Source organism: Camellia sinensis, chromosome 3 (genome assembly GCF_055761805.1).
Source record: "Camellia sinensis isolate YWXY chromosome 3, ASM5576180v1, whole genome shotgun sequence".
NCBI classification, from domain to species: Eukaryota; Viridiplantae; Streptophyta; class Magnoliopsida; order Ericales; family Theaceae; genus Camellia; species Camellia sinensis.
The window spans coordinates 212,275,300-212,299,371 of NC_138963.1; the positions used below are offsets into that span (position 1 = coordinate 212,275,300).

Sequence of the window (24,072 nt, forward strand, 5' to 3'; positions counted from 1 at the left end):
CTGAGACAGTATTATATTTTTTAATGTCCTTTATGCAGAAAATTGTTATTATTAGGGAGCTTAAAAAAAAAAACCCTAAAAAATATGAGAAATAATTTGATCCAAAATAAATTAAAAATCAAAAATTAATTTTTAACCAACTTTCGAAAGTGTCCATTAATATCATTAGTTTTATCACCGATATATGTTTTTGATACAATTAAATTCACATGTTGAATAATATAATACAGTACTATAGTGAAAATGGAGGATAAACTCAACTCATACCCCCCTTTGACATGGAAATACCAAGTTAAAATAGTTACAAAAAGATAAAATAAATTAAAAAATTAATAAGATAAACTTTTATATTTAAATTATAATTATTTTATTTTTTTCTTAAAAAAATTAAAAAAATCCAAATTTTTTTAATCCAAAATTAAAATAATAAAATATTAAAAATCAATCCACTCCCCCATACAAAAACTTCAATAGTAGAAGACCATAAGGACGGAGGCGTGGACAAAATTGTTTTTTGTCGGCATACAACGGTGGACTGGCTTTCTCGTGAACGTGATTAGTATTATTTAAGAAAATGTTTTGCTGTTGGGAACCAGCTGTTTTTATTTTATTTTATTTTATTTTATTTACTTACCGAACTCTCCCTCCTCTCCCCTCTTTTTATGACAAATTCGTAGTCAAAACAATATACCTTCGCTTATAAGGATACCAATTTTGGTAACTTCAAATAATGACAAATTTTTTTTTTTTTTTTTTGGTATGCATCATTTATTGGAAGTTTGTAATTATTCTTCTTAACTTGGACAATCTCATTATTAAAATTGAAAAATAACAATTTCATTAATGGAGTTATGAATTCAAAATATAATGGCATACTATTTATGTCTTTCTTGACAAACGAAAAATTGTAATGTATATTTGAAGCAAATCATTATTTGTTTTTTAATTATTTAATAATATTGAGCCAATGATTTATTCAAAACAATATTTTGAGTGAGATTTTAGATTCGAATCTAAAAAGATATGTTAGTATATATTAGTCCCGTTTGTGTAGCTGTTAGAACAAATTATAGATTATAATTTAACAGATTATAAATTATGACTTTAATCAGAAGCTGTTAATTTGTTTGGTGTAACTATTAAATTATAGATTTAAGTTACTGAGTAGTGTTTGTTAAATAAGTCGTGAAATAATTTTTTCAATTAATTTTTATTTTTTATTATTCACTACTTGTCTATATTTCTCATAAAAAAATAATAATAATAATTTATAATTCATTTAGGTCTTTTTCTATTTAAAAAAAATAAAAATAAAAAAATCTAAGAGTATAACCGTAAATTAATATATCCACATCAGAAACTGATAATCAGAAGTAAGTGGTGAGTAGTTTCTCAAAATCAGTTTTTTCAAGTTAAAATAAATTGTTCGAAATAAGTTTAACCAAACAGTCTAAAATAGCTTTTCTAAAACTAAAAGTTATAAGTTGGCTAAAAAAAGCTCAAACAAACACCCTCATTATAATTTAACTATTAATATATTAATCGCTATTTTGTGAAACACAAAAATATTTATTGAAAACACCATATATATAATGTTGTATGATACTCTAAAATTATTAATTAATTACTAGTTTTAAAAGTCTATAAATAATTCAAATTGTGAACGGACTGAGTAATTAGTTGGTCAGTTTTAATTTAAAAGCTAACGATTTGGAAATATAAAATGAATATCAAGTTTTCATGTTTAATTATGACTTTTTAGTTAATTTTTTACTATACAAGTAAAAAACAAAAACTATTTTTAACAAGATTCATTTTTATTTAACAATTGTTAAAAAAGTTACTCTTTTTTTTTTTTCTTCAAATTTTGTTGTCTTCAATACTTTAAAAAAAAAAATCTATACTAGAAAGATATAACAAGTATTTTAACAATAAATGAAAAAATTACTAAAGACAAATATTGTTAATAATAATAAATCACATCAACTTGCTTAAGCTTGTTCAATAAAAAATAAAAATAAACTAGAACTTTTTAGCATTTGTTAATTACATCAATTTTTTTAATAATAATTTTTAAAATTTTAATATGTATATACTTAAAAAAATGCAAAATCCAACCTTCTTATGAGGTGTTATTGGTAACTTGCGTCTTGAACATGAGGTCCACACGGTTGTACACCATTTTTTTACACGTCTTGTAAGCCACTATCTTTGACCACGAATTTGTAAAACCCCAAATACAATTTTAAAATTTTTTTCATATAAAAATAAAAAAAAATTAAAAAGTAAAAATTAAAAAAATAATATCAAACTTACAAAAGCATAATTGATATATGCACTCACTTATATTTTTATGAATTTATAATTATTTTTTTTACTTCCCATTTTTTTGATATTACTTCTATAAAAATCTACTTATCTTTAAACTCAGACAATTATAATTCCATAATTCTAAGAGCATTCACACCAACTTCTTCAAAATTTTAGTTAAATTAAAATTATTTTACTATTTTAACTAGTCACCTCTTAGCACTTACTACATCAAACTTTCTATTCTAATTTATTCTTATTAAAATATTATTTTTTATTGTATTTTTTAGTCTTTCTTTTTTTATTAAATTTATAAGTTACTAGCCAAACTGTGTGGGTGATTTTTCTTACCACACTACCAACTCAGTTATTTAGTTAGAGAGTATATGCAAAATAGATGACACCTGACTGATCTGTAACAGAAAGAGAAGATTTCGGCGGTGGTTCGTCCACCCTGGACACTCTGACGATCAAGTCAGTATATCTGTCAAAGATAATTAATAGTGCTAAACTCACTGTTTAGAATATAAATTGCGTACCTTAAACCCATCGGGTACCTTTCTTTTATAGCCAACACAATCCTAGTCCCAATAGAAGCCTAGTACTTAAGATTACTGCTAATCCTGGACTCCTAGTAGGATTAGGATAAACTCTCTAAGAGTTTTATCTTTACTCAAACTGAAGTCTTCTCCTATTCTAGGACTCTTGTCCCTTATCCGCTTATCCCTGATTTCGGTATTCTCGCAAATAACCTCGGCTTAGCCGAGATCATCTCAGCATCATGACCAGGACATGTGATACATCGACTGACACTTCGGTGTCACTTCGGCCACGTGTTGTCATTCAAAAATTATGTCCCCACACAAACAATTCTTAAAAAATGTAAAAAAAAAAAATGTCGTTGACCGGTCGGCCTTCCGAACGGATATCCAATAATACTAATTTAGCGATGAACAATACCTCGCTTATTGTGGCGAGATATTGTAGCAAACATAAATTTTGGTGATCTACAAACGAGTTTGATGAAGTTGATTTTTTTGAAGTTTATTAGCTAAAAAATGGTTTTAAAGAGCTTGATGAGGATGCTCTAACAATTCTTTTAAAATTTTGTTTCCTATAAATTTTGTCAAGAAATCCTTTTATAATTCCATAATTCTAATACAACTTTAGATGCACCTTAGTTAGATGTATCTAAAAAGTAAAAAATTTGTGAAAAAATATTTTAAAAAAATTAATAAATATATAAAAATACAAAAAAAAATGTATTGAATTCTCATTTTTTTATATTTTTATATTTTTGGTATTTAGTAAATTTTTAAAAGATTTTTTTCACAATTTTTTTTTTACTTTTTAGGTATATTTATGGTAGGTATGTCCACACAAATTAAAAAAATTACTTAAAACATTAATAAAATTCAGTAAAAATAAAAATAATACGAAAATAAGAAAGTAAAATTTTCTAAAAAATGTTTTTAGAAAACTTTAACTTAAGCAAATGATTATCTTCCTTGCTCTTAAAAAAAGAAAAAAAAGGACAGCATAATTGTGGCAACAGAATTATAAATTAATAAACATGAAACAAAAATAATTATCTAGAACTCGTTTCAATTACCTAAAATATTTAAAAGTTTATTTCCCCGGGGGGGGGGGCACGAACAAGTTTCATTTGATTTTAGATTTTTGGTTAAAAAAACACAAAAAGATAAATAGACTACATAAGTTAATAAGATAAAATGTCACATTCAAATCATAATCATTACGCTTTTTTCTCACAAAAATTAAAAAAAAAAACCAAAAAAAATAAAACCAAACAAGACTAAAAAAATCCCAACACAAAAAAATTATTGATAAAAGTCAATACCAAACGAAGACTATACAAAAGTATCCACATTAGTCCCAATAACTTAATTTTTAATATAATTAGTGAATTATGAAAATGTTGTTCCATCCGTCTCAACAAACTAATTCAGTGGTTAGTTATTATTTATATTTGTTACAGTAACTCAATAAATTTATTGAGTCACCATTTATTGGCTATTTAATAATTTATTATTTTTTTTGATAGATTTGGGAACTTTCTTTAAGTATCATTGGAAGAATGGATAATAAAATAATTCTTTAGTATAATAAAATTAGAATAAAAAATCGGATGGTGTATTTAAAAATAGAGTTATACAAAGGGTTTGACTTTTTTCAGGTCCATAATTGGATTGAAGAGTGATGTTGGGTCTGTGGAAGCTCACTATCCGTCTCATTTCGATAATCTAAATTGTTTAATGTGTAAAACTCATCAATTGCTATATGTGTATAAAAAATCGTCTTGATCGGACAACGATAATTACGTGATTAAATCAATTTTGCATAAGAAAAATTTGACGGTGAAAAAATAAAAGATTTACATTTGATGAATTATTAATAAAATATTATTTCAATTTGGAAAAAAATAAATAAATCTTGTTTCAATTGGCACAGACCATCTGTCAATCTTGTTTCATTTAACTTGTTTTTTAGTGTACAAAAATTTTCAAAAAGTAATGGACAAAACACATTACCAATGAATTAATTACATTATTTCTGTGTTAGTTTTTTTTTTCTTGCTTCCACGTAAATAAAACTACAAGGAACAGTTTGGTTGTCTAGAGCATCTCTCTGTTGGCTTCGACATTATTTGTTTGAATGTAATCTACAAGGAACATCTATTTTTATTTTTTTCACAAATTCATAAAACCAAACAAAATTTTAATTAATTTTTATATGTGAAAATTAAAATAAATGTTTCCAAACAAATGTTTTTAATTTTTTGGAGATACAGATACAATTTTCAATTAAATAAAAATTTTAATTAATTTTAATATAGCACACTTTCATAAATTTCATTAATTAATTCATTTTAATTTATTGCAAACACTTGTTTGTACCAAAAGTCGGAGAGATTGCGTTGAATAGCCACGTGGGAATTCTGCTTTAATATGTAAGCGGTAATATAAATGGTGGCCACGTGGACATTAACAAATATATACAATTATCAATAGAGGTAATTTGGTCAATTCACATTTCACTATCATTTCAAATACATTTTTCACTACAACAATCCCTAAAAAATCAATCACATCTTTCTAAACACACAAATCAAAAAAACCTACTTTCCAAATACTCACCATATGAAAAGTAATGGTTGAGACTCCCATCTTCACAAGACCCATAAAAAATTTCTACAAATCTAAACGACTTATGATGTGAATCTTACACATATATAAATAAATTCTATATATATATATATATATAGAGCGTCAAAATCACTTTAGAGATGCCAGAGTCATCCTCGTATGCGTCCCAAACATTCCCCTCAGATAAAATAGAAACGAAAATTTTAAATTGTAATTCAATTCAAAACTTATTGAGCCCAACGTAGATACTCTACGATATGATTGATATACATAATTTGGCTCTGACATTTTTCATGCAGGGTACCATGAAGTAAATCCATTATTCCTCCCCTTTTAAAATGTTTGTTATTTATTTTATTTTTTATTATCTTAAAATATTAATTTCTTTTTAAAAATTAAAAATTAAGGTAATATAAATTTTTTATTTTATCCTTATTTTAAATTTGTTAATAATTTTTTAAAGTGTAACAATTATACTACTAAAAGATAATTTTAAAAAATCAATATTTTTAAAATGTAATAATTGTACTATAAAAAAAACTTTTTAAAAAAGACTATGCTTTGAAACAAAAGAATTTGTTTGTAATGTGGGTTTTTGTTTATTTATTACCTTTTTTCCTTTTCTTTTTTTATGTCTTTCAAAAGCTACTAATCATCAATGCCAAAACATTTGACTTTGTGATTCTCCTTTTCCTTTTTAAAAAAAAAAATAAACTTTAATCTAAGGTTGTGGCAAACTTTAAAAGATTGCACGACCACATGACATGCTTTATAAAAAATAAAAAATTGAGTTGGGGGTATCAATTGAAAATGTATTTCTTTAATTCTATCTCACTCTTCAGTTCTGTTTAGTTTGTTTTTTAGAATTTAACTTTTTTTTAAATTAACAACTAAAAGTATGAAAAAAATAATAAATAAAAAAAGTTATCATTTTCATATGATTTTATATTTTTTTGGTGGTGAAAATAACTTTTTAAAATTTTGAAGGTGAAAATAATTTTTTTAAATTTGAAAATAATATTTTGGTGTTTGTTTTGCTGAACTAATTTTTCAATTTTTATTTTTTAAATTTAGAACAAATAGAGTCTCATGTTTTGGGTATTAGGTGGTTGCATAGCATGTAACTTCAATAAACTATTAAATTTAAGATTGGTCGATTGGTAATGATAAAAGAATAAAATATAAGGTTTTAAATTTGAGTCACTGAAAGTTTATTTGGTTATTAATTTTAAGATCTTGAGATCAATCGAGATACACATAAATAGAGAATCAATTATAAATATATATATATATAATCAATAACCTACGCTAAATAATTTTACAATAATATTTGAAGGTTTTAATTTAAGAGCTCTAATAGAGTTCTAATGGTGAATCCCACATGATGATATGATATTTTGATTTTTTTTTTCTCCTTTGTCCCTAAAACTCATGTTAGAACTCTAGTGTTAGAGTTTTCTATCACTACCCATAATTTTATAAAAATTGGGTGTAGATGCCCTAGTAATTAAAGATAATGCCAACAAAGGATGATTTGAAAATGCATGAATGGCATACAGTTCAATATTCAAGCTTTAATTAATGGCTTTGCCGACCAACCAAAATGGATTAGATTCGGATATCATTTCCATTCTTGAGTACTGACTATGACACCACCCCCTGAGAATAAAATAAATAAATAAAAGTTTCCACTTTTACTCTGTTATTAAAAAGGACTCTGTTCCCACGATGACATGACAACTTGTGTTCTTGTTTTGGTGCATCTAATGTAATAATCTCTGGTCTTCTATATGAATGTTTTGCTTCTTCCCATTTGTGTGTTTGTGTGTGAGACAATAATGCAAAATGTATTCTCGTGCGTCTCCATTTTTGGTGTTTGGAGACGGAGAAAAACAGGAGAAAGAAAGTGAAGTAAAATATTCACATGTTAAGAATTTGATCATTTTCTTTCGCCGCAAGTTCCTCCATATCTCTTCACTATTTTATAAGAAAAAATAGTGCCTCTCTTATTTTAAAACTCCCTCAATCTTAAAATTTTACATTTGCATCGTATAAAAAGTGATAAAATTTTAAAATTGAGGAGTCTGTTTGGCAAAGACTTTTTTTTTTTTTTGTTTTGTAGGATAAAATCCACAAAATGACAAAATAGACTAAAATAGTCAATAAGACAAAATGTCACATCAAACCATAATTATTTTATTTTTTTTTCTCACAAACATTACATCTAACTATAAAAAAAATCTAACTATCTTTCTAAACACAAAAAATTTAACTCATTAAAATAGCCAAAAACTAAGATAGTCTACTAAAAAAACTTCCTAAACACTCACTAAATGTACAAGTATAAAATAGGGACAAAATGTAATTGACCCTATTTTATATGTTGAATTAATAGAGGAATTTGTGGCAAAAACAACTTACACCAAAAACCCAAAATTTTCTCATGTATGTGTTATACTTCAACTTCATCATGAAAGCCTCGAATGTACAAATAATATAAAAAAATATATTCAATAATGAGTTGAGGGAGAGCATGTGCAATGTAACTAACTCTAAAATAAAAATTTGAGCTTGTGGCTGATTACACATTCAAAAAAATACTTATATCCTAAGATGTAAAATGGAGAAGAGACAGCTGTAACGATGGTGAAAGAGGCCCCACACCACAGCAATGAGCGAAATGTGCAAAAGCAACTGGGCGAGATCCAGTAGTCATTATTTAGTGGTCTTATTGTTGCTCAAAACTTCAACAAAAAAAAAATCTGAATTTTATTATTTTAATCAATAAATATCAAATTAAAACATTATATGACATTATTCCAATAACAAAAAAATAATTTCTCCACATCCAGGGTCCAAAAAAAGAAAAGTCATAGAAGTGATCATGACCACTTTGATTAACTTTCTTTTCTTTTTTTTTTCTGATTCCCATAGCCAACAAAGGTGTACCATGCCTTTTGAATCTCCGCACCGACCCTTTTTAGACTTTATGATAAAGGGTACGTTCTTTTTAAAGGCGTAGCTAGCTCACATATTATTTGTTCATTTTTATTTTCTAATCAAAAAATTTTTAAATTAAAATCTCAATAGAAATCAATATAGCTATATCAAAACGTAAAACTAATTGTCTTCTTTTCATATCCATTAATTTTTATTTAATTATTGATATCTAAATAACTGACTTTTATTCAATAATTAATATGGACAAAATTATGTGAAATGAGAAAAAAAGTGATGGAAAACGACCAAGAGGGACCATCATAGCCCATGGGAAAACTATCGTCAACGGCAACTCGATTCGTGTTGGTGTGTGCTTTTCGGGTGGGGAGAGCAGCAGCACCCAAAAGGATTCTATTTTGAATAATACCATACCAACTTGACTTTTATATAAAAATATGTTTTTAAAAATATATATACATATAGTCTTTTTACAGAATCACTACTCACCTATTATTCTTTTATTTTAAGTCAGAACAATTTTTATTAAAAAAAATATCATTGTTACATCATTCTATTTAAATTTTATGTATAAATTTTTTGTTTGTAAATCATTTTTATTCTAATTTTAGATCGAAAGCCTCAAGTGAAAAAAATTATCAAAAATATTTAATATACAATATTACTTTTTTTTCAACACAAAATAATGTAATCATAAAATTGAGTATATTTTTTATTGCATTAATTCACTAAAATTAATAAAAACTACTATATGAGTAAGGCATATAAAATTATGTTCAATAAGACTAAGGGGTTGGTCTAGGACTGACATGCTCTTTCACCTAAGATCAATTATCTGTAATGACCATTACAGTATGTAGCTTCCCTGTTCACCTCTCCTTTTCAACTCTTAAACGTTATGCTTGATACTGTTTTATGATACAAAAAGTACCTATGATAGATTTGATGTTAAAAATATCAAGCAATGTCTTTCCCTATATATATATATATATATGATTCGATAAGTAGCTACAAATCATCTTCTACCAAATTATGCAGTTTGGTTTTTCTTATTTTTATCGACCCTGGACACTACAAAAAAGTTGCTAAGTTTAGCTAAACATCAAACTTTTCAAATGATACTTCAAACGCAACTCGGTTTAATCTATAGAACTAAATATATTTACAAGCTTATAAATTTCTTCAATTTTGAATGACTAAAACTATCACTAGGACTTGAGCCAAAAATTGAGCTAAGAATGAGCAATTCTATTACATCCTCTTTAAATTTGTTGTTCAATTCACAAAATATCTAAAATTTTCTAACAATAGAACCCATCCATCTTCCCTGAATTTTTGGACAGTGTTCTTGTTGTAGACACAAGATGCATTGAAAGAATATAACCTTGAGGCTCATGTTGCAAAGCTAGACAAACATAATACAAACTAAAAACTGTATTGCACTATAAAATTGGACAACATTTGATAAAACTCAACAAAAAAAACTGTTTCTACAATTTTGTCATGTAGTTAAAGCATTTTTAGGGTTCAATGTGTGTGTTAAAAATGGCATTCTTCAAAGAATGAGATACTTCTGGGATTAAAACGCTAGTACTTGCCCAAAAAGACTCTTGCTATAAAACTGTACATGCTCAAGGGATCAAAAAGTATCTTTTTCTTCTCTATTTTTTAACTTCCCCCCAAACCCCCCATACAATTGCATGTACATCACAACTAAGTGGGTATGATATTACCATGTGTCGATGCATATTAAGAATACAAAAGCAGATTTGGATACTAAGCAAACACAGTTGCAAAAACACGGGCAAAACTCACAAGAACTCTAAAATATGGACTATATCCCAGTGAGAGCACTCTATTTGACAAACAGACCCCATTTTTATCTCCCCCATACCTTCATAGTCAAATTGGTAATGACTGACCTATTAGGATCGGCATGTCCTGAAGATTTCACTCCTCATTACGTCTATTGGCATGTGTTCATGAGTGTAACGCTCGGGGCCAAGATACATCCCTGTCTTTTCCAAAAGAGAGACACTTTCACCCCTACCAAATTTTGAAGCATAGAGTTTGAGGTACTCAATGTCCTAATCAAGCAATAATAGACCAAAAACAAAAAAAAAATGCATCAGCATTCAGAACATGCATACATAGGTCGGAATTACAAAAAGAAAAAAAAAAAAAAATCTAACACCCTGTACAAGCAGCAGTAGCAATCATGGCAACAAGACTGAGATTATAAATTTCATGCAGTTATTGAATTTTGCAATAATTTATTCAGGAAAAAAGTTTAAGTTTTGGTGATTCAGGGTATGTTTGGTTCATGGATTTGGATATGGATTTAAAAGGGAAAAGGGAAAAGGGAAAGGAAAAAAGTGGATGAAATGTGAATGATGTATAGCTACATTTCACACACCTTTCACATACTTTTTTCCTACCACTTTCCATATCCCTACCAAAATCCATAATCCAAACACAACATGAATGTTTCTCAATACAGATTTGACAAAGTAAGAACTAATATATCAATGGGTAACCCACTGGGGGAACACAGGTCAGAAAACTTAAAGAGCAGCTGTAGTGATATTAATACTAACTTGAACAACTCAGGAAATTGCATCCCAAGAAAGGAAATCACATTTGTGTATGTAGTTCTTGGAATTATTTTGCAACTATAGTAACGACATAGTGTCAAGTTCAAAGAAATTTGTGACAATAATGGCAGCAAAAGCACTCTCCCATATGGGAACACTAGACATCTAAGATGAATGGGTGTCGTGTCCGTGTCCGTGTCCGACAAGGCACCGCGGGACACACGTGTCCACATGCCTGACACACCACGTGGCATGTCAATTTTTTAATTATTATTTTTTTGTAGGACACATTGGGGATACTTGATGGACACATCGTTTATAATTCTAGAAAGCTGATTTGATGAAAATATAGAGGAAATAAATAGAAAAATAAAAATACACCCACATATACATTGTGCTTCTCATATCTATGTATCCTAAATATATATAAATTGTTTGTGTCCAAATTTTTGGAGAATCGTTATGTTTTGTACTCGTGTCCATGCTTCTTAGCTAGAGATGGATGAGCTAAGAAAAGAAAGCCTCCAAATTGGTATGAAACTATACCTGCAGGCCACTCAGAAGTCGCTCTAGTCTAAGTGAGGCAACTGGATTATGTGAAGATGAGAACACCTCACCAGGGTAAAACAAGACACCATCACCTGGGGGAAGGCCACGCCTGAATCTAATCTGCTCACAGATAAATAATTCATTGTATAAATAACAATTGTCAATTTAAAAATTGCTCAAATAAACAGAGTAATGCACAAAATGAGACAAAGAAATACCTCTGCACTACCAACTGTTGCCTTCTCATAACAGTTGGCACCCCAGTACAGAAAACCTGTTCCCCCTTCTTTCCACACACGCCACATCACTGCACGGTGTTGTGTACCTCGCATTCCAAGGTGCCAGTTAGGATGAGGATCAGATGGTCCCATGCACACATACGTCCACCATTCCTGTAGAAAAATATTGTATGCAATTTTTAATTGTTCTCAAAAAAAAAAAAAAATTCTCAAAATGGAGAGGGGATAACAATAAATATGAGACATGCAACATCTCACACGTACACAAACAAAAATATATGCAACATCTCACCCGTACACAAGCAAAAATATATGCAACATCTCACACATTCAATCTTCAGAAAACTAAAAGGCCATCCAAGAAAAGAAAACTTCAATGATATAATGCTCTAATTTATCACCAGTATGCAGAAAACATACTATGCCTTTCAGATGGCATGATCTGGACCCAATTTAGAACACGAGGTTTCAATGGCCAACTAATGAATTTACCAATAAATGCAAAACACTCTAGCATTAAAACCACTCTTTCCAATTGTTCTTAAGACACCAAGAAAGCAACTGCAAGATCAAATACATAAAAGAGGTAGCAAGATCCTCAAACGAAGAATGCTGCTTGCAAGGTTACAACCAGGTTAGAAAGGGGTGTGAGCATTTGGCACCACATACGGCAGGTCAGAAAAGGTAAAATACTTAGAAACTAATCAAATATTACATGTTAAGCAAATTAAAGGTCTCAACAACTAAAATTAGATGATCCAACTTAAATTAAATGATCTACTATTCAAAAAACTAAATCAACCATCTCATATTAGCTTGTCTAGTTGCTAGTGGCAATTTCTTATGTAAAGTAATGCTTCTTCCACTTGCCAAGTAAAACTGCCATTTCCTTGTAAGGATGGAAGGCAAAAATGGGTGAAGACGATGTTCAAGCTCAAAGGGGGACTTGACTAGAACCCAAGTCTCTATTCCATCCCTAACAAGCTTTGCTGACAGAGCTAGAGACATTTTCTAGTACATGTTCTATTTATGTTTTGGTAATAGGCACATTATATTCCAAAAAAGCTTGTAGTTACCAAATTCCAAGGTGGTCATAACACCACTTAAGGTTGAGATACTTATGAACAAAGAGCCATGATGCAGATAAATCTATTTGAGTAAATTCATTTAAACAAGTCTGTAAACAAAATTTGTTGTCATGTTTGATCATGCAATAACATTAACATCATGCAATCACAAAGTTTCATACAAAACGAGTTGTAGAGAATTGTTACAAATTGGTCCAGTTCTTAATAATTTCCCCCAGATATAGACTTTGGATTCAAATGATCAAATTTGTTTACTACCCACAGTTCCTACTTCCTAGAGCATCGATAAATGACTAATTAATATTTGTGCCATAAAATTTATTCTTGTATTTGAAGAAGAATAATGAATTCAAGTAAATATAAATTATAATACCTAACAATCAAGAAATTCCTTCAGCAACATTATAACTTCAGAGCCAAGGGCAGATACCATAATAATAATTTACCTCGCGATTTTCTGGTTGAAGTTCAGCAATAATATCCTTTGCCAGATCCTCTCGGTTACCAAGCACCCATTCACTGCAAAGATGAGGGGGGAATTTTTTTTTTAAAAAAAAAGTGGCTTTGACATGGCAGAACATTTCTGATATATTTTCAGCTTATCCACGTAAACAAGCCAATCAGCTTGTTTGGTTTCGTTTTTCTAAAAACAGTTTTCAGAAAATTCTACTTTCTTATTTTTCGTATTTTTTTTATTTTTAATGAATATTTTTAATATTTTAAACAATTTTTTTTAATTTTTAGATATACCTAACATAAATATACCTAAAAAGTAAAAAATTTGTGAAAAAAACCTTTTAAAAATTCACTAAATACCAAAAATATAAAAAAAATACCAGAATTCAGTACATTTTTTTGAATTTTCATGTATTTATTAATTTTTTAAAATATTTTTTCACAATTTTTTTACTTTTTAGATACATTTAAGTAAGGTGCATCTAAAAAACTAAAAAAAATGTTTAAAATTTTAAAAATATTCACTAAAAACAAAAAAAGCACGAAAAACAAAAAATTTAGTTTTCAAAAAACTTAATTCAGAAAACTCAAACCAAACACACTGAATATTATTTTAGATCAACTTGTACAAATATAAAGTACACCAATTCTCACTTCTATTTCAAATGATAATTGAGTGGCTGCTAACTCTCACTTTTGACCCCATTTGTCTAGAATCAGAAATCAAACGGCACAGTCATTCTGATATGCTCCAGAATGAGAGCACTGTTTCTTTTAAGATTGACATTGCTCATTCTAACTACAGGATAAATTGCCAGTTCAGAAGCTTAATTCTGAGAATTTACATGAATCCCCCTCCTCCATAATTCTCAATTACTCAAATTTAACAATTTACAACCAGAAATGATAGGGAGATATGTGCAATTAACAATTTACAAAGAATAGCAAGTTCAGAAAGTTCAGTTCAGTCAGAAAACATGCAGTTCAGTGAGGATACAAAAACTCTAGTCTTGCACCAAAGAGTCATTTCCTAGCTCCTTTATAAGCAAATGTCTTCAGGTTTTTTACTTTTACTATTTTCCCTTTGCCACTGTGCAAAGGGGTGTTCTGGTGCCAATGCACCTTTTATGTGTACCTAAGAAAGCCATTGATATCAATACCTTGTGCAATATATTTGAGTATGAGGCCTTAGGAACTCCGGAACTTTCAAAAATGCCTCAAAATTATTAGATGCAAGGGGTGCATCACTTGGACCTGTATAAAATTAGAAAGCCATCTAAGAACAATGCCAGAATCAGACAACAACTAAGAAAAGTTATGATAATTACGAGAACAAATTAAAAAAATGATTTCCTTAAATAGTCATGAAAGTACAAGAACCATCAAATTAACAATCACTCAAAGCCACTACAGAGCTAAATCAAACAGCTTAATCTTGAAGTTTCAAGGCTATTAACAAGAATTGGTCCCGCTAACGAGAGAGAGTGGATGGGATTCAGACAACACTTTGTTTAGTCTTATTCTTATACTTGAACTTGCATTCTCAAACTTGACAGTAGACAGTATGAACTTTTACCTCACCATTGCATCAAGCAATAGACCCTAGTTTGGAAGCTTCAAGTAATGAAATTAGAAAATGTTTCAAGGTCCTGCCCAATTCTGTAATTTACTTGGTCCATCATACTACAGACATAATTTTGGGGATCAAGAAGATATTTAAATGCAATGATTATTAAGACTATAGTTGTTCCTCACTCTCAAAGTTTTCAATAGTGTTTCCCTTTCTTCACATCTTATCATCCTTTTCTCTTTAACCTTTTATTTTAAATATTTTTTACTCTTTATTGGAAGATAAAATCTATGCTTCTTTTGAATGCTATCTTACTCTGATATATGCCTTCAACCTTGGGGAAAATGTTCTCTCATCCAATGGTAGCATAATACTTATGCTCAAATTATAACAAATTTTTGGTTCACTTTCTAATAATTAGAATAGGATAAACATAAACAAGAGGTCTAGGGTTGCATAATTGGGGACTGTTCTGCTTCCCTATCACTATTCTTTTCCCTTAACTTTGCTTAATATTTTGGTCAAATCTGAGCAATCATGTGTTATTCCTTGACATTGAATGCTCAAGCAGAGATTGTAATATACTAGTATCAATATGCTACAATAAATTTATTAATTAAGAAACGGTGTTTTGGATGTTAACACTTGAAAAGAATTTTATGCATTACTATTTCTTTCTCGTTGTAATCTAATGACTGAAAACTTGTCCTGACTAGTATTTCTTTGTCGGGTGGGTGGGTGGGTGGGTAAGGGGAAGGGGGATTGAATTTTTCAAGATATTAGTCTCCTTTCCTTTTTGTTCTTTTTGGTGAATGATCGGTTAAGGCAGTTGATCTAATTACTGAACTAGCTCCATTGACCCAGTCCACTTGCCAGGTTGATGCACAGGCCAAGTGATAACTCTTGTCCTGATTAATATACTAGTTGGCTTTCTTCTTAATATCAGGCGTCATTCAATAAAATTTAAGCTTGTATATCATACTCACCATAACATAACAGGTTCATGTAAAATGTATAATTTGTAGTCTAGAAAAACATCATCCGTGTATGAGATTATATACAAAAATTGTACATTATCTTACGGGATGAAAAACAAGTGAGCCAAAGTGGTTTGAGAGTCTGAGATTCAGGGTCATTAACTGAAACCACTTGCTGATCTAATAATCAATATGAGATTTTACATATTGTGGACCCAACACCTGAAGGATGAACTGCAATGTCAATGTCTAGACTCTGAAACCTCTAATTGAAGATCTCCAAATCATCAAATTTCAATCTGTTCAGTACAAGCATACAAGAAAAATAACCAGGAAAATTAAATACAAATGCATATAAAATAAGGGAGGGGAAATTCGCACCACAGTAGTAGGTGGTAAGAACACGAGCATCAGGAGCATAGGCATGGATTTCACTGGCCATGTTACGAATGGAATCATACTGTTCCACATTCAGTGGCTGGCAGAAAGTAATACATGCACATCAGCATCATTAATGAGGTATAAATTATATATATATGTTGCTTTGTAATACATGCACATCAGCATCTGTAATGAACTATAAATTATATATATATATATTGCTTTGTATAAAATGAAAGTAAGATTGCTTTTTAAACAGAAAATGAAAATCCATCTCCAACAACACTATTTTGAACTACTCTGTACAAATAAGGCCAGCATAGAACTAAGATATCATCCTAGGTCCTCAGCTCTCATTCTTACAGAATACAAGTCATTTCTGCCACCAATTTGCAACAGCCTGTTCATACCTCATCCCAAAGATAGAAATAAGCTTTTTTCCAATGACTCTTTGTTCTTAAGATCTCAACTTCCCTTTGCAAGTAGTCTTTTGCCGTATCACCACTGTTGCACATAAAAGTCAGTATAAGCTCATCAGTGTACATCATAATAAGGACTTGATACAATGAAGTGCACGCAATTGACTGCATACCAAGAGACTACTCGACAATATGGTACAGCATATGCCGCAAGTCGTGGGTCTGAAAGATATTCATCTGATTTTGGATGATCAGCTAGACCAGCAATGGCGAAGAGAAAGAGTGGTCAGATAAAGTAATATATACTAATGGAAGTAACTTCACACCAGGCAACTATACATTCAAGCCATATAAATGTATAATGTTAACCCACAACATAAAGTTTGCCACATGAGCTATCACTGAATATCAAACAAAATGTGGACAACCACTAATCCATAATAAAATTTGACTTGCTTCACTCACCTGGCCATGGAGAGGTATATGTCAAAACACGCATGCTGTCACCCCATCTGCAAAAATATGGGCTGATCTTATATTGAAGCAGCCACTTAAAATGTTGATCTAATGCTTCATACCACTCCTTACTCCCATGTTCAACCCCAAAACGATCTTCAATTACGGTATCAGATATCTAAATACAATTAAGGAAGTTTGCACTCATCTACATATACTGACAGAATGGACCCTCAATCTTTAATATTATAATCAATGCCGCATCAGCATGAGCTCAGGAACAGAATGTTTACAAAAGAGATTAAAATTTGAATTATCAAAGCCCGTGTTTTCAGAATAGAAGTATGGATTCTTGATCCATGAAGAAAATGGACAAACCAAGTAAAATAGTGCAAAGGCAGATGCCAAACAAGCGATACCTAAGTGCAACATCATAATGGCACCATAAACTCACTTTTCAGATAACTTGTTACCCCTTTTTATTCAACACTATGCTGCATGATGTTTTTATGCAAAAATTATCATATGGAATCAATAAAATTATTATCTTTTAACAGCAACATTTGTAGCATCAGTATAATCATTCAGTGGGAAAAATGAAGATCATAACATCAGATAAGCATTAGAACAATCCAGAATTTAGAATAAGAATCATCAGGTATAAGAGTGTAACGACTTCCTTTCCTTCTAGCCAGTCTTTAACAAGTACTCATTCCATCCCATTTTACGTGCCTTAGTTTGAAAAGCCAAAAATTATAGTCTGAACTTTTCCATACCATGTTTCTTTAAATTTATGTTTAAATGGAATTCCAATTCCCAAGATATTTATTCGAATAAGACAAAGGGCAGGGCAGAGTTGTAAATTTATTTCTTAAATTGTACACATGGTCAACAAAGACACATCAAATGGGACAGAGAGAGTATTAGTTATACACAATAACGTTTAGGAATTGATATACTTCATTCCACACTTCACAACAAACATAACAAATAAAAATAGCCACCAACTAAGACACTTTCATCTCAATTCTATGAAACTTTATGGATACCTTTCGTTTACCTCTCCTTTATGGAAGTTCCATTGTCTAAAATGTATTGCAATATTTGGTTTTATTCTACTTCTAATGATTTATTCAACCTTGAATTAAAAATGTCACTAAAATTTATGGTCAAATGACCCCCATCCATGCCATGGAGTCATTGATGGCATAGAGGTACGGCAATTTCAGTATCTTCAGATACAAGCATTGTATATCTTCCAAAACTTCACAAGCATAATTACAGTAAATTTTCATAAGAAAAATCATATCAATTTTAAATAAAAAGCAAGCAGGATACACCGATAACAGCAGGAAGTGAAGGTGTTACTGGGAGAACAAAATCCCAAACTGTCAAACTTAGCTTCAAGCGTATTGAAAGGTTCGAAATAGCATCCTCATCCATCATATCGACCGGTCCATTATCTGAAAAGAAATCAGAAAATGATGGCGATAGAAGAACTCTTCTTAAAGATGTAGTTGCAGTTTTCACTCTTTCTACCTAAAAACACAAAAACTCAGATGAACAGCTTTAACAAACCCTAAGTTAAAATACGGAATAGGCAAACATCGTTCTAGAAACCCACCACTTCATCCATCGGCTTTCCATCAATAGGCTCCACAATCTCCAGACAATTTCTTAGTTCTCTATACAGCTGAAGCTTCTCAACTTTGCCCAGGCATTGAGCTGTAGATCTGTGATTGGTCGGAATAAAATAAATGTAGAAAACTATATACCCAGATAATAAAGTCAAACTTTTCATCCAGAAATATGAACATCCTAATGATTGTACATTCTGAACAACTACAAGATTGAAATCCCATATAACACAACCAGTATTTAACTGAGGTTAAAAGGAAAACTCACTCTGCATCTGCCTTTGTAGCAGCAATGATGAACTCTCCTTCATATTGACCCGGGGGCTGTGCACTAGGGACATCTATGGAAACCCAAATAGAAGTTGTTTCTCTGCAAAAGAATCATCTCAATCTCAGATAACAAGTCATCAAGCAATATTTCCACCATCTTAACACCAAATAAATCACTTATGTACATCAGTACCCTGGATATAGACTTAAATGCGAGACTGGCATATCAAGGGGAACAAGCGCATCTGGAACACCTAAGATGGGGACCACACGCCGCAATGTCAGTGACTGACCAACAACCAGTCTGCCACAGCCAGTATCAAGTATTATTAACTTCAAGAATGCGCAGAATTTAGCACCAAATTAACATGTCTCCAAGAAGCTAACCTATCACCAGTAGTGGAGCATAGGTCAGTGCACTGAACCTGTACAACCCCGGCAATAGCTGAACCACCCCAAGAAACTTTTGGACGTATAGCAATTTGAATACTTTCCCTCTCGTTTCGCGCCGCCAGAAGTGATATCTTCAAGTGAAGATAAACCATTTTTAGATACCAAGATATCACAACTCAAAGACATCAAGTAATGGATCATCTGTTCAAAATTTTACTCTGATGGCTATAACCAACAGGTGTATTACACAAAATTTAAGAAGGTAAATGGTCCTATAGTAAACCAAATAGTAGTCAACGCAATGATCCCCTAATGTCCATAGCCAATGTATCCAAACCAACAGCTCGAACAAGCAAATGGAGATAGAGAAAAGGTAGTAGTCTCAGATGGAAATTGTTTATTCAGTTATTCATCACATTCTACATATGGTGCTGCTAATTGCATGCGAGGAAAACAACTGATCCTCTAGATAAATCAGCTGCCAAGCTAGAAGTTTCTAACCAATAGATGAAGAGGTCAAGTTTACTTAACCCACACACACACACACACACACAAAAAAGAAGAAGATATTTTATTTGTTATTTTCCAAATTCAGAAGGTGAGAGAGAGAGAGAGAGAGAGAGCACAAGGACTATAACTAATCCTCTTGTTGAATAAATTGATCAATGAACAACAATGAGAAATGAAGGGTCTGAGCTCAGCTTGCTCACCAAAGAGTAGGTGGACATAGGGCAAAACTCTCTTTCAACATATTCACAAGCTAATGAAAATGTGAAGGCAGAACTGTCATCAGAAACAAAAATATATGAAAAATATACTTTGAACATACAAAGCTCATAGTTACTTCAACTCTCTTAATAAAAGTTATTTACAAGAAGCATCAAATAGAATTGACAAAAAAGCACTATAACTAAACCATATTAGACCAAGATTTAATATCAATAGAACCACAAGTATACACTGAAATGCATGATCAAAGAAGAATTGACTAGTTCCAAATGGGGAATCCTATGCAAAATTCAAGTAGAGACTGTAAATACAGCTTTAGAATACATGGAGGGACTTCAAAAATATAATCCATGTGGACAATGAAGCTAAAACTCATTATTGTTCTCGTATTAATCAAGTCTTCATGCATTAGAAAATAGCCATAAATCTCATCCTTCGGGCAATGTTATTCAAAATAGTTCCATTAGTAACCTTCAATAAGATTTCTCACAATAAGAAACTGCATTATGGGAGTAAACACTCACGCCATTCCCCAATATTTGCAAAAATAATGAATTGACAACAATGAGGTGTGGGTGTGGGTGTGTGTGCGTATGGACTTGCATGTCACGTGGTCCAATTGAAAATCACATAAGGTCAAATAGATTAGCTAGAAACAACGCAGATAAAGTCATTGATAAACATATGCATCACTTCAAGTATTTAGTTTGTGTCGATGGTGAAGTGAAGTAACATTCTAGCACAGGAAACTATAAAGTGCAATGTCATATTAAGCTTTACTAACATATATATGGTCCATAGGGACTTCGTAGTTGGTTTGCCATTGAAGTGCATAACAGGATCAGGGGCAGAACTCATGCATTCTGGCAAATGTACCATAGCATATATGTTGATTCCAGCATTTGTCGGCAAGCAAATGTGTGATTTAAATGACATCTCTAGTATATGAAGACATGTATCCTACTCACATGAATAAGAAGTAGCTACAAGAAGTACTCTGACAATAAGAAAATCAGCTACATGCATGAACAACTATAAATGATAATCTAGACACACTTACAGGTTCTAACGTTCTAGGCATGTCTTGCGGCCCAACATTTGCTGTGTTTGGCATGCACCAAACGTGCACTAAATCTGCAGATGGAACTTTTGCCGGATCAATTGTTCCCCTTAGTGGACTAGAATTATGTAAGCCAGTGTCATCCCATCCGTATGCAGTCCCTCCTCCGGCAACACCTTCAACTGGTGGCACCATCATGTCCTGAGGATTACCTGCACAGTGAAATAAACAGAAAAAAAAAAAAAAAAAAAGAAAAAAAAAGTAAACATCTAAACAACTGTTAACAGTCATATTTTAACCCCTGGAACTCGATAACTCAGAATGACAATAAAATAATTGGACCAGTGAGGAGGTTTTGTTAAAGACTCTAAGCATCTAGTAGCCAACTATGACACAGAGAGCTTGGCCATCCAAAATATGTTTTAAGCAACATTACATGCACACTCAACACAACAGTAGATTTAAACTAATAAAGATATGCATATTAAAGGAACAATCCACCATGACGGATAAACTCCAAATGAATCTACAAGCACATTCATCTCACCAATCCAATTTGAAAACGGTCAAGGTACCAAATGCTTTGTTTAATTGCTGCGAATTCTGAGAAAACATAACTTGGAATCTCACAAGGACTACCCCTACCCTGACCACAACCAACAAAAACATAATTCCATGGACTCTACACATGCACACCAACACAATAATTTATCTACTTTTGCGCGAACCTTATTTTCAATGAATCGATGTTGTTGATCAAATCCTCCAATTCAACCTCGGTCACAAAAGTTCAGCTTAAATTGATAGAAGTTGTGTTAATTTTTTCGACTTTGTTCACATAACAAAGACAGGGATGCTTTGTAGTCATGAAGATCACATAAAAAGCAATAATCATACAGTATCACTTGAAAGCAATCAGTGAAATCTATAAATAAACCACTGCACCGACAAACCCACTCGAACTCAATAAAACAGAAAACCGCACCACATGATCACGAACAACGAAAGACGAAACCCTAGAACATTACAACAAGTGATCGTCAATTCTCAACAAAACAAGAAACGAAAACTCTTCGGTGTTTGTTTTGCCGACTAATCGTTCAACGAACAGTGTGATTGGAATGAAACACCGAGAAATGGAAACAAAATGGCAAAAAGAAAGATGGAGAAACTGATACTAACCACAGTTTTCCATTTTTGTAGGTGGTGCTCTTCTTCTTCTTCCTCTTCTAGGGCGTGTGTCGGTGAAAGGTTACGATTCACGCTTTGCGAATGCAAGAGCAAAATGAGAGGTTGTATACATGGAAAAACAGTGATCACCAATTGGGGAAATTATAGAATTTCATATTTATAAAAATTTAAAAAATTATTATAAAAATTTGTTTGATAATTTTTTTTTAAGTTTATAAATAGTTTTCTTAATTTATAAATTTGAAAAAAAATATATAAACTTTGATTTTTAAACAGAAATTTAAAAATTTGACTAATAATTTTTTTTTTAAATAATTTTTTTCAATTATTTTTTAATTAATTTTTTCAATTAATTTTTTAATTAATTTTTTTTCAATTAATTTTTTTTCCAATTATAATGTGTATGATCTCATTGTCATAAATAATAAAAAATAAATATAAATATTTTAGACATGAATAAACATATTTTTTAGTTTATGTTTTTAAATTTTTTTAAACATTTTATTCAAACCAATTATTATTTGATGAAAAATGGTTTATAAATGGTTGTCTTACTTTGTAAATTTGAGGAAAAAAGGTAAACTCATTTTGAGTTTACGTTTGTTTTTAACCAGAAATTTAAAAATTTGACTAACAATTTTTTTTTCAATTATTATTTTTTTAATTAATTTTTTTCAATTAATTGCTTTTTCAACTAATTTTTTTCAATAATTTTTTTTAATTATAATGTGTATGATCCCATTGTCATAAATAATAAAAGAATAAATATAAATATTTTAGACATGAATAAACATATTTTTTAGTTTATGTTTTTAAAAATTTTCAAACACGTTTGTAGTTGATTCTAAAAATAAATAAATAAAAAATTTATAAATTTTTTGTAAACATAAACCAAAAACGTAAATATTGCCAAACGCAACGTACGTGTCTGTACTGTTTAACCAATTATTATTTAAGTCTCATTTGACAATATCATTTTTTAGTCTAAAAGTTCAAAAGTTATTAAGAAAATAAAAAAGTCAACAACCTATACTAAAAAGTCAAAAAATTCTTTTTCTCTCTATTTTTGCACAAATTTCGTAAAAAATTAAAAAAATCATTCTAAACACACTAATTTTTTTTATATCATATTTTAGTCAAAAAGTTATTTAAAAAACTTAATCCCAAACGATGCCTAATATGCCTTCTATGTTTTCTAATCCCTTAACATATATTTCATCTACTTACCTTCTTTACTAATCACAATACCATGATTGTTTGGGATGTATAAGTATACTTTTTGACTCTTTGGTTAAAAAGTATAAGAAAAAAAATATGTATGTTTGAAATAACTTTTTAACTTTTTACGAAAAGATGTATAATAACATATTGTAGTAAAAGCAAAATAATCATTTTACTTTTTTGACTTTTTACGAAAAGATGTGTAATAAAAAGGAGCCTCTATTTACACACCACATTTCATCTCAAAGTACACCATTGATTGGTTTAATTTTTATAACAATATTAACTTTATGTAAAATAACCACAAAGGACAAAAGACTATGATACACACCTTTTGTAAAATTACCATAAAGAACTATAATGAATACAATACACACCAAGTATCTCAAACATTATTTACGTATCTT

General features: G+C 30.4%; 1 protein-coding gene across 4 annotated transcripts; it reads right to left on the reverse strand.

Annotated features, from left to right (window-relative positions):
* Window positions 1-9,872: 9,872 nt before the first annotated feature.
* LOC114319605 (alpha-1,6-mannosyl-glycoprotein 2-beta-N-acetylglucosaminyltransferase) lies at window positions 9,873-22,575 on the reverse strand. 4 transcript variants are annotated; one of them, XM_082922177.1, is made up of 17 exons: window positions 22,436-22,574; window positions 21,254-21,465; window positions 20,175-20,247; window positions 19,459-19,595; window positions 19,265-19,375; window positions 19,070-19,171; window positions 18,789-18,897; window positions 18,503-18,703; window positions 17,174-17,342; window positions 16,882-16,963; window positions 16,700-16,793; window positions 16,290-16,386; window positions 14,522-14,615; window positions 13,352-13,424; window positions 11,797-11,970; window positions 11,576-11,698; window positions 9,873-10,522 (listed from the first exon to the last, which is right to left on the reverse strand). In XM_082922177.1, the coding sequence occupies exons 3-17, from the start codon at window positions 20,190-20,192 to the stop codon at window positions 10,361-10,363; spliced, it is 1,746 nt and encodes a 581-aa protein (XP_082778303.1). In that variant the 5' UTR covers window positions 20,193-20,247; window positions 21,254-21,465; window positions 22,436-22,574; the 3' UTR covers window positions 9,873-10,360. The 4 variants fall into 4 exon arrangements, with proteins under 4 accessions (XP_082778303.1, XP_082778301.1, XP_082778300.1 ...); XM_082922175.1 differs by lacking the exon at window positions 20,175-20,247 and having other exon boundaries at window positions 22,436-22,575; XM_082922174.1 differs by lacking the exon at window positions 20,175-20,247 and having other exon boundaries at window positions 21,254-21,522; window positions 22,436-22,564.
* Window positions 22,576-24,072: the final 1,497 nt, after the last annotated feature.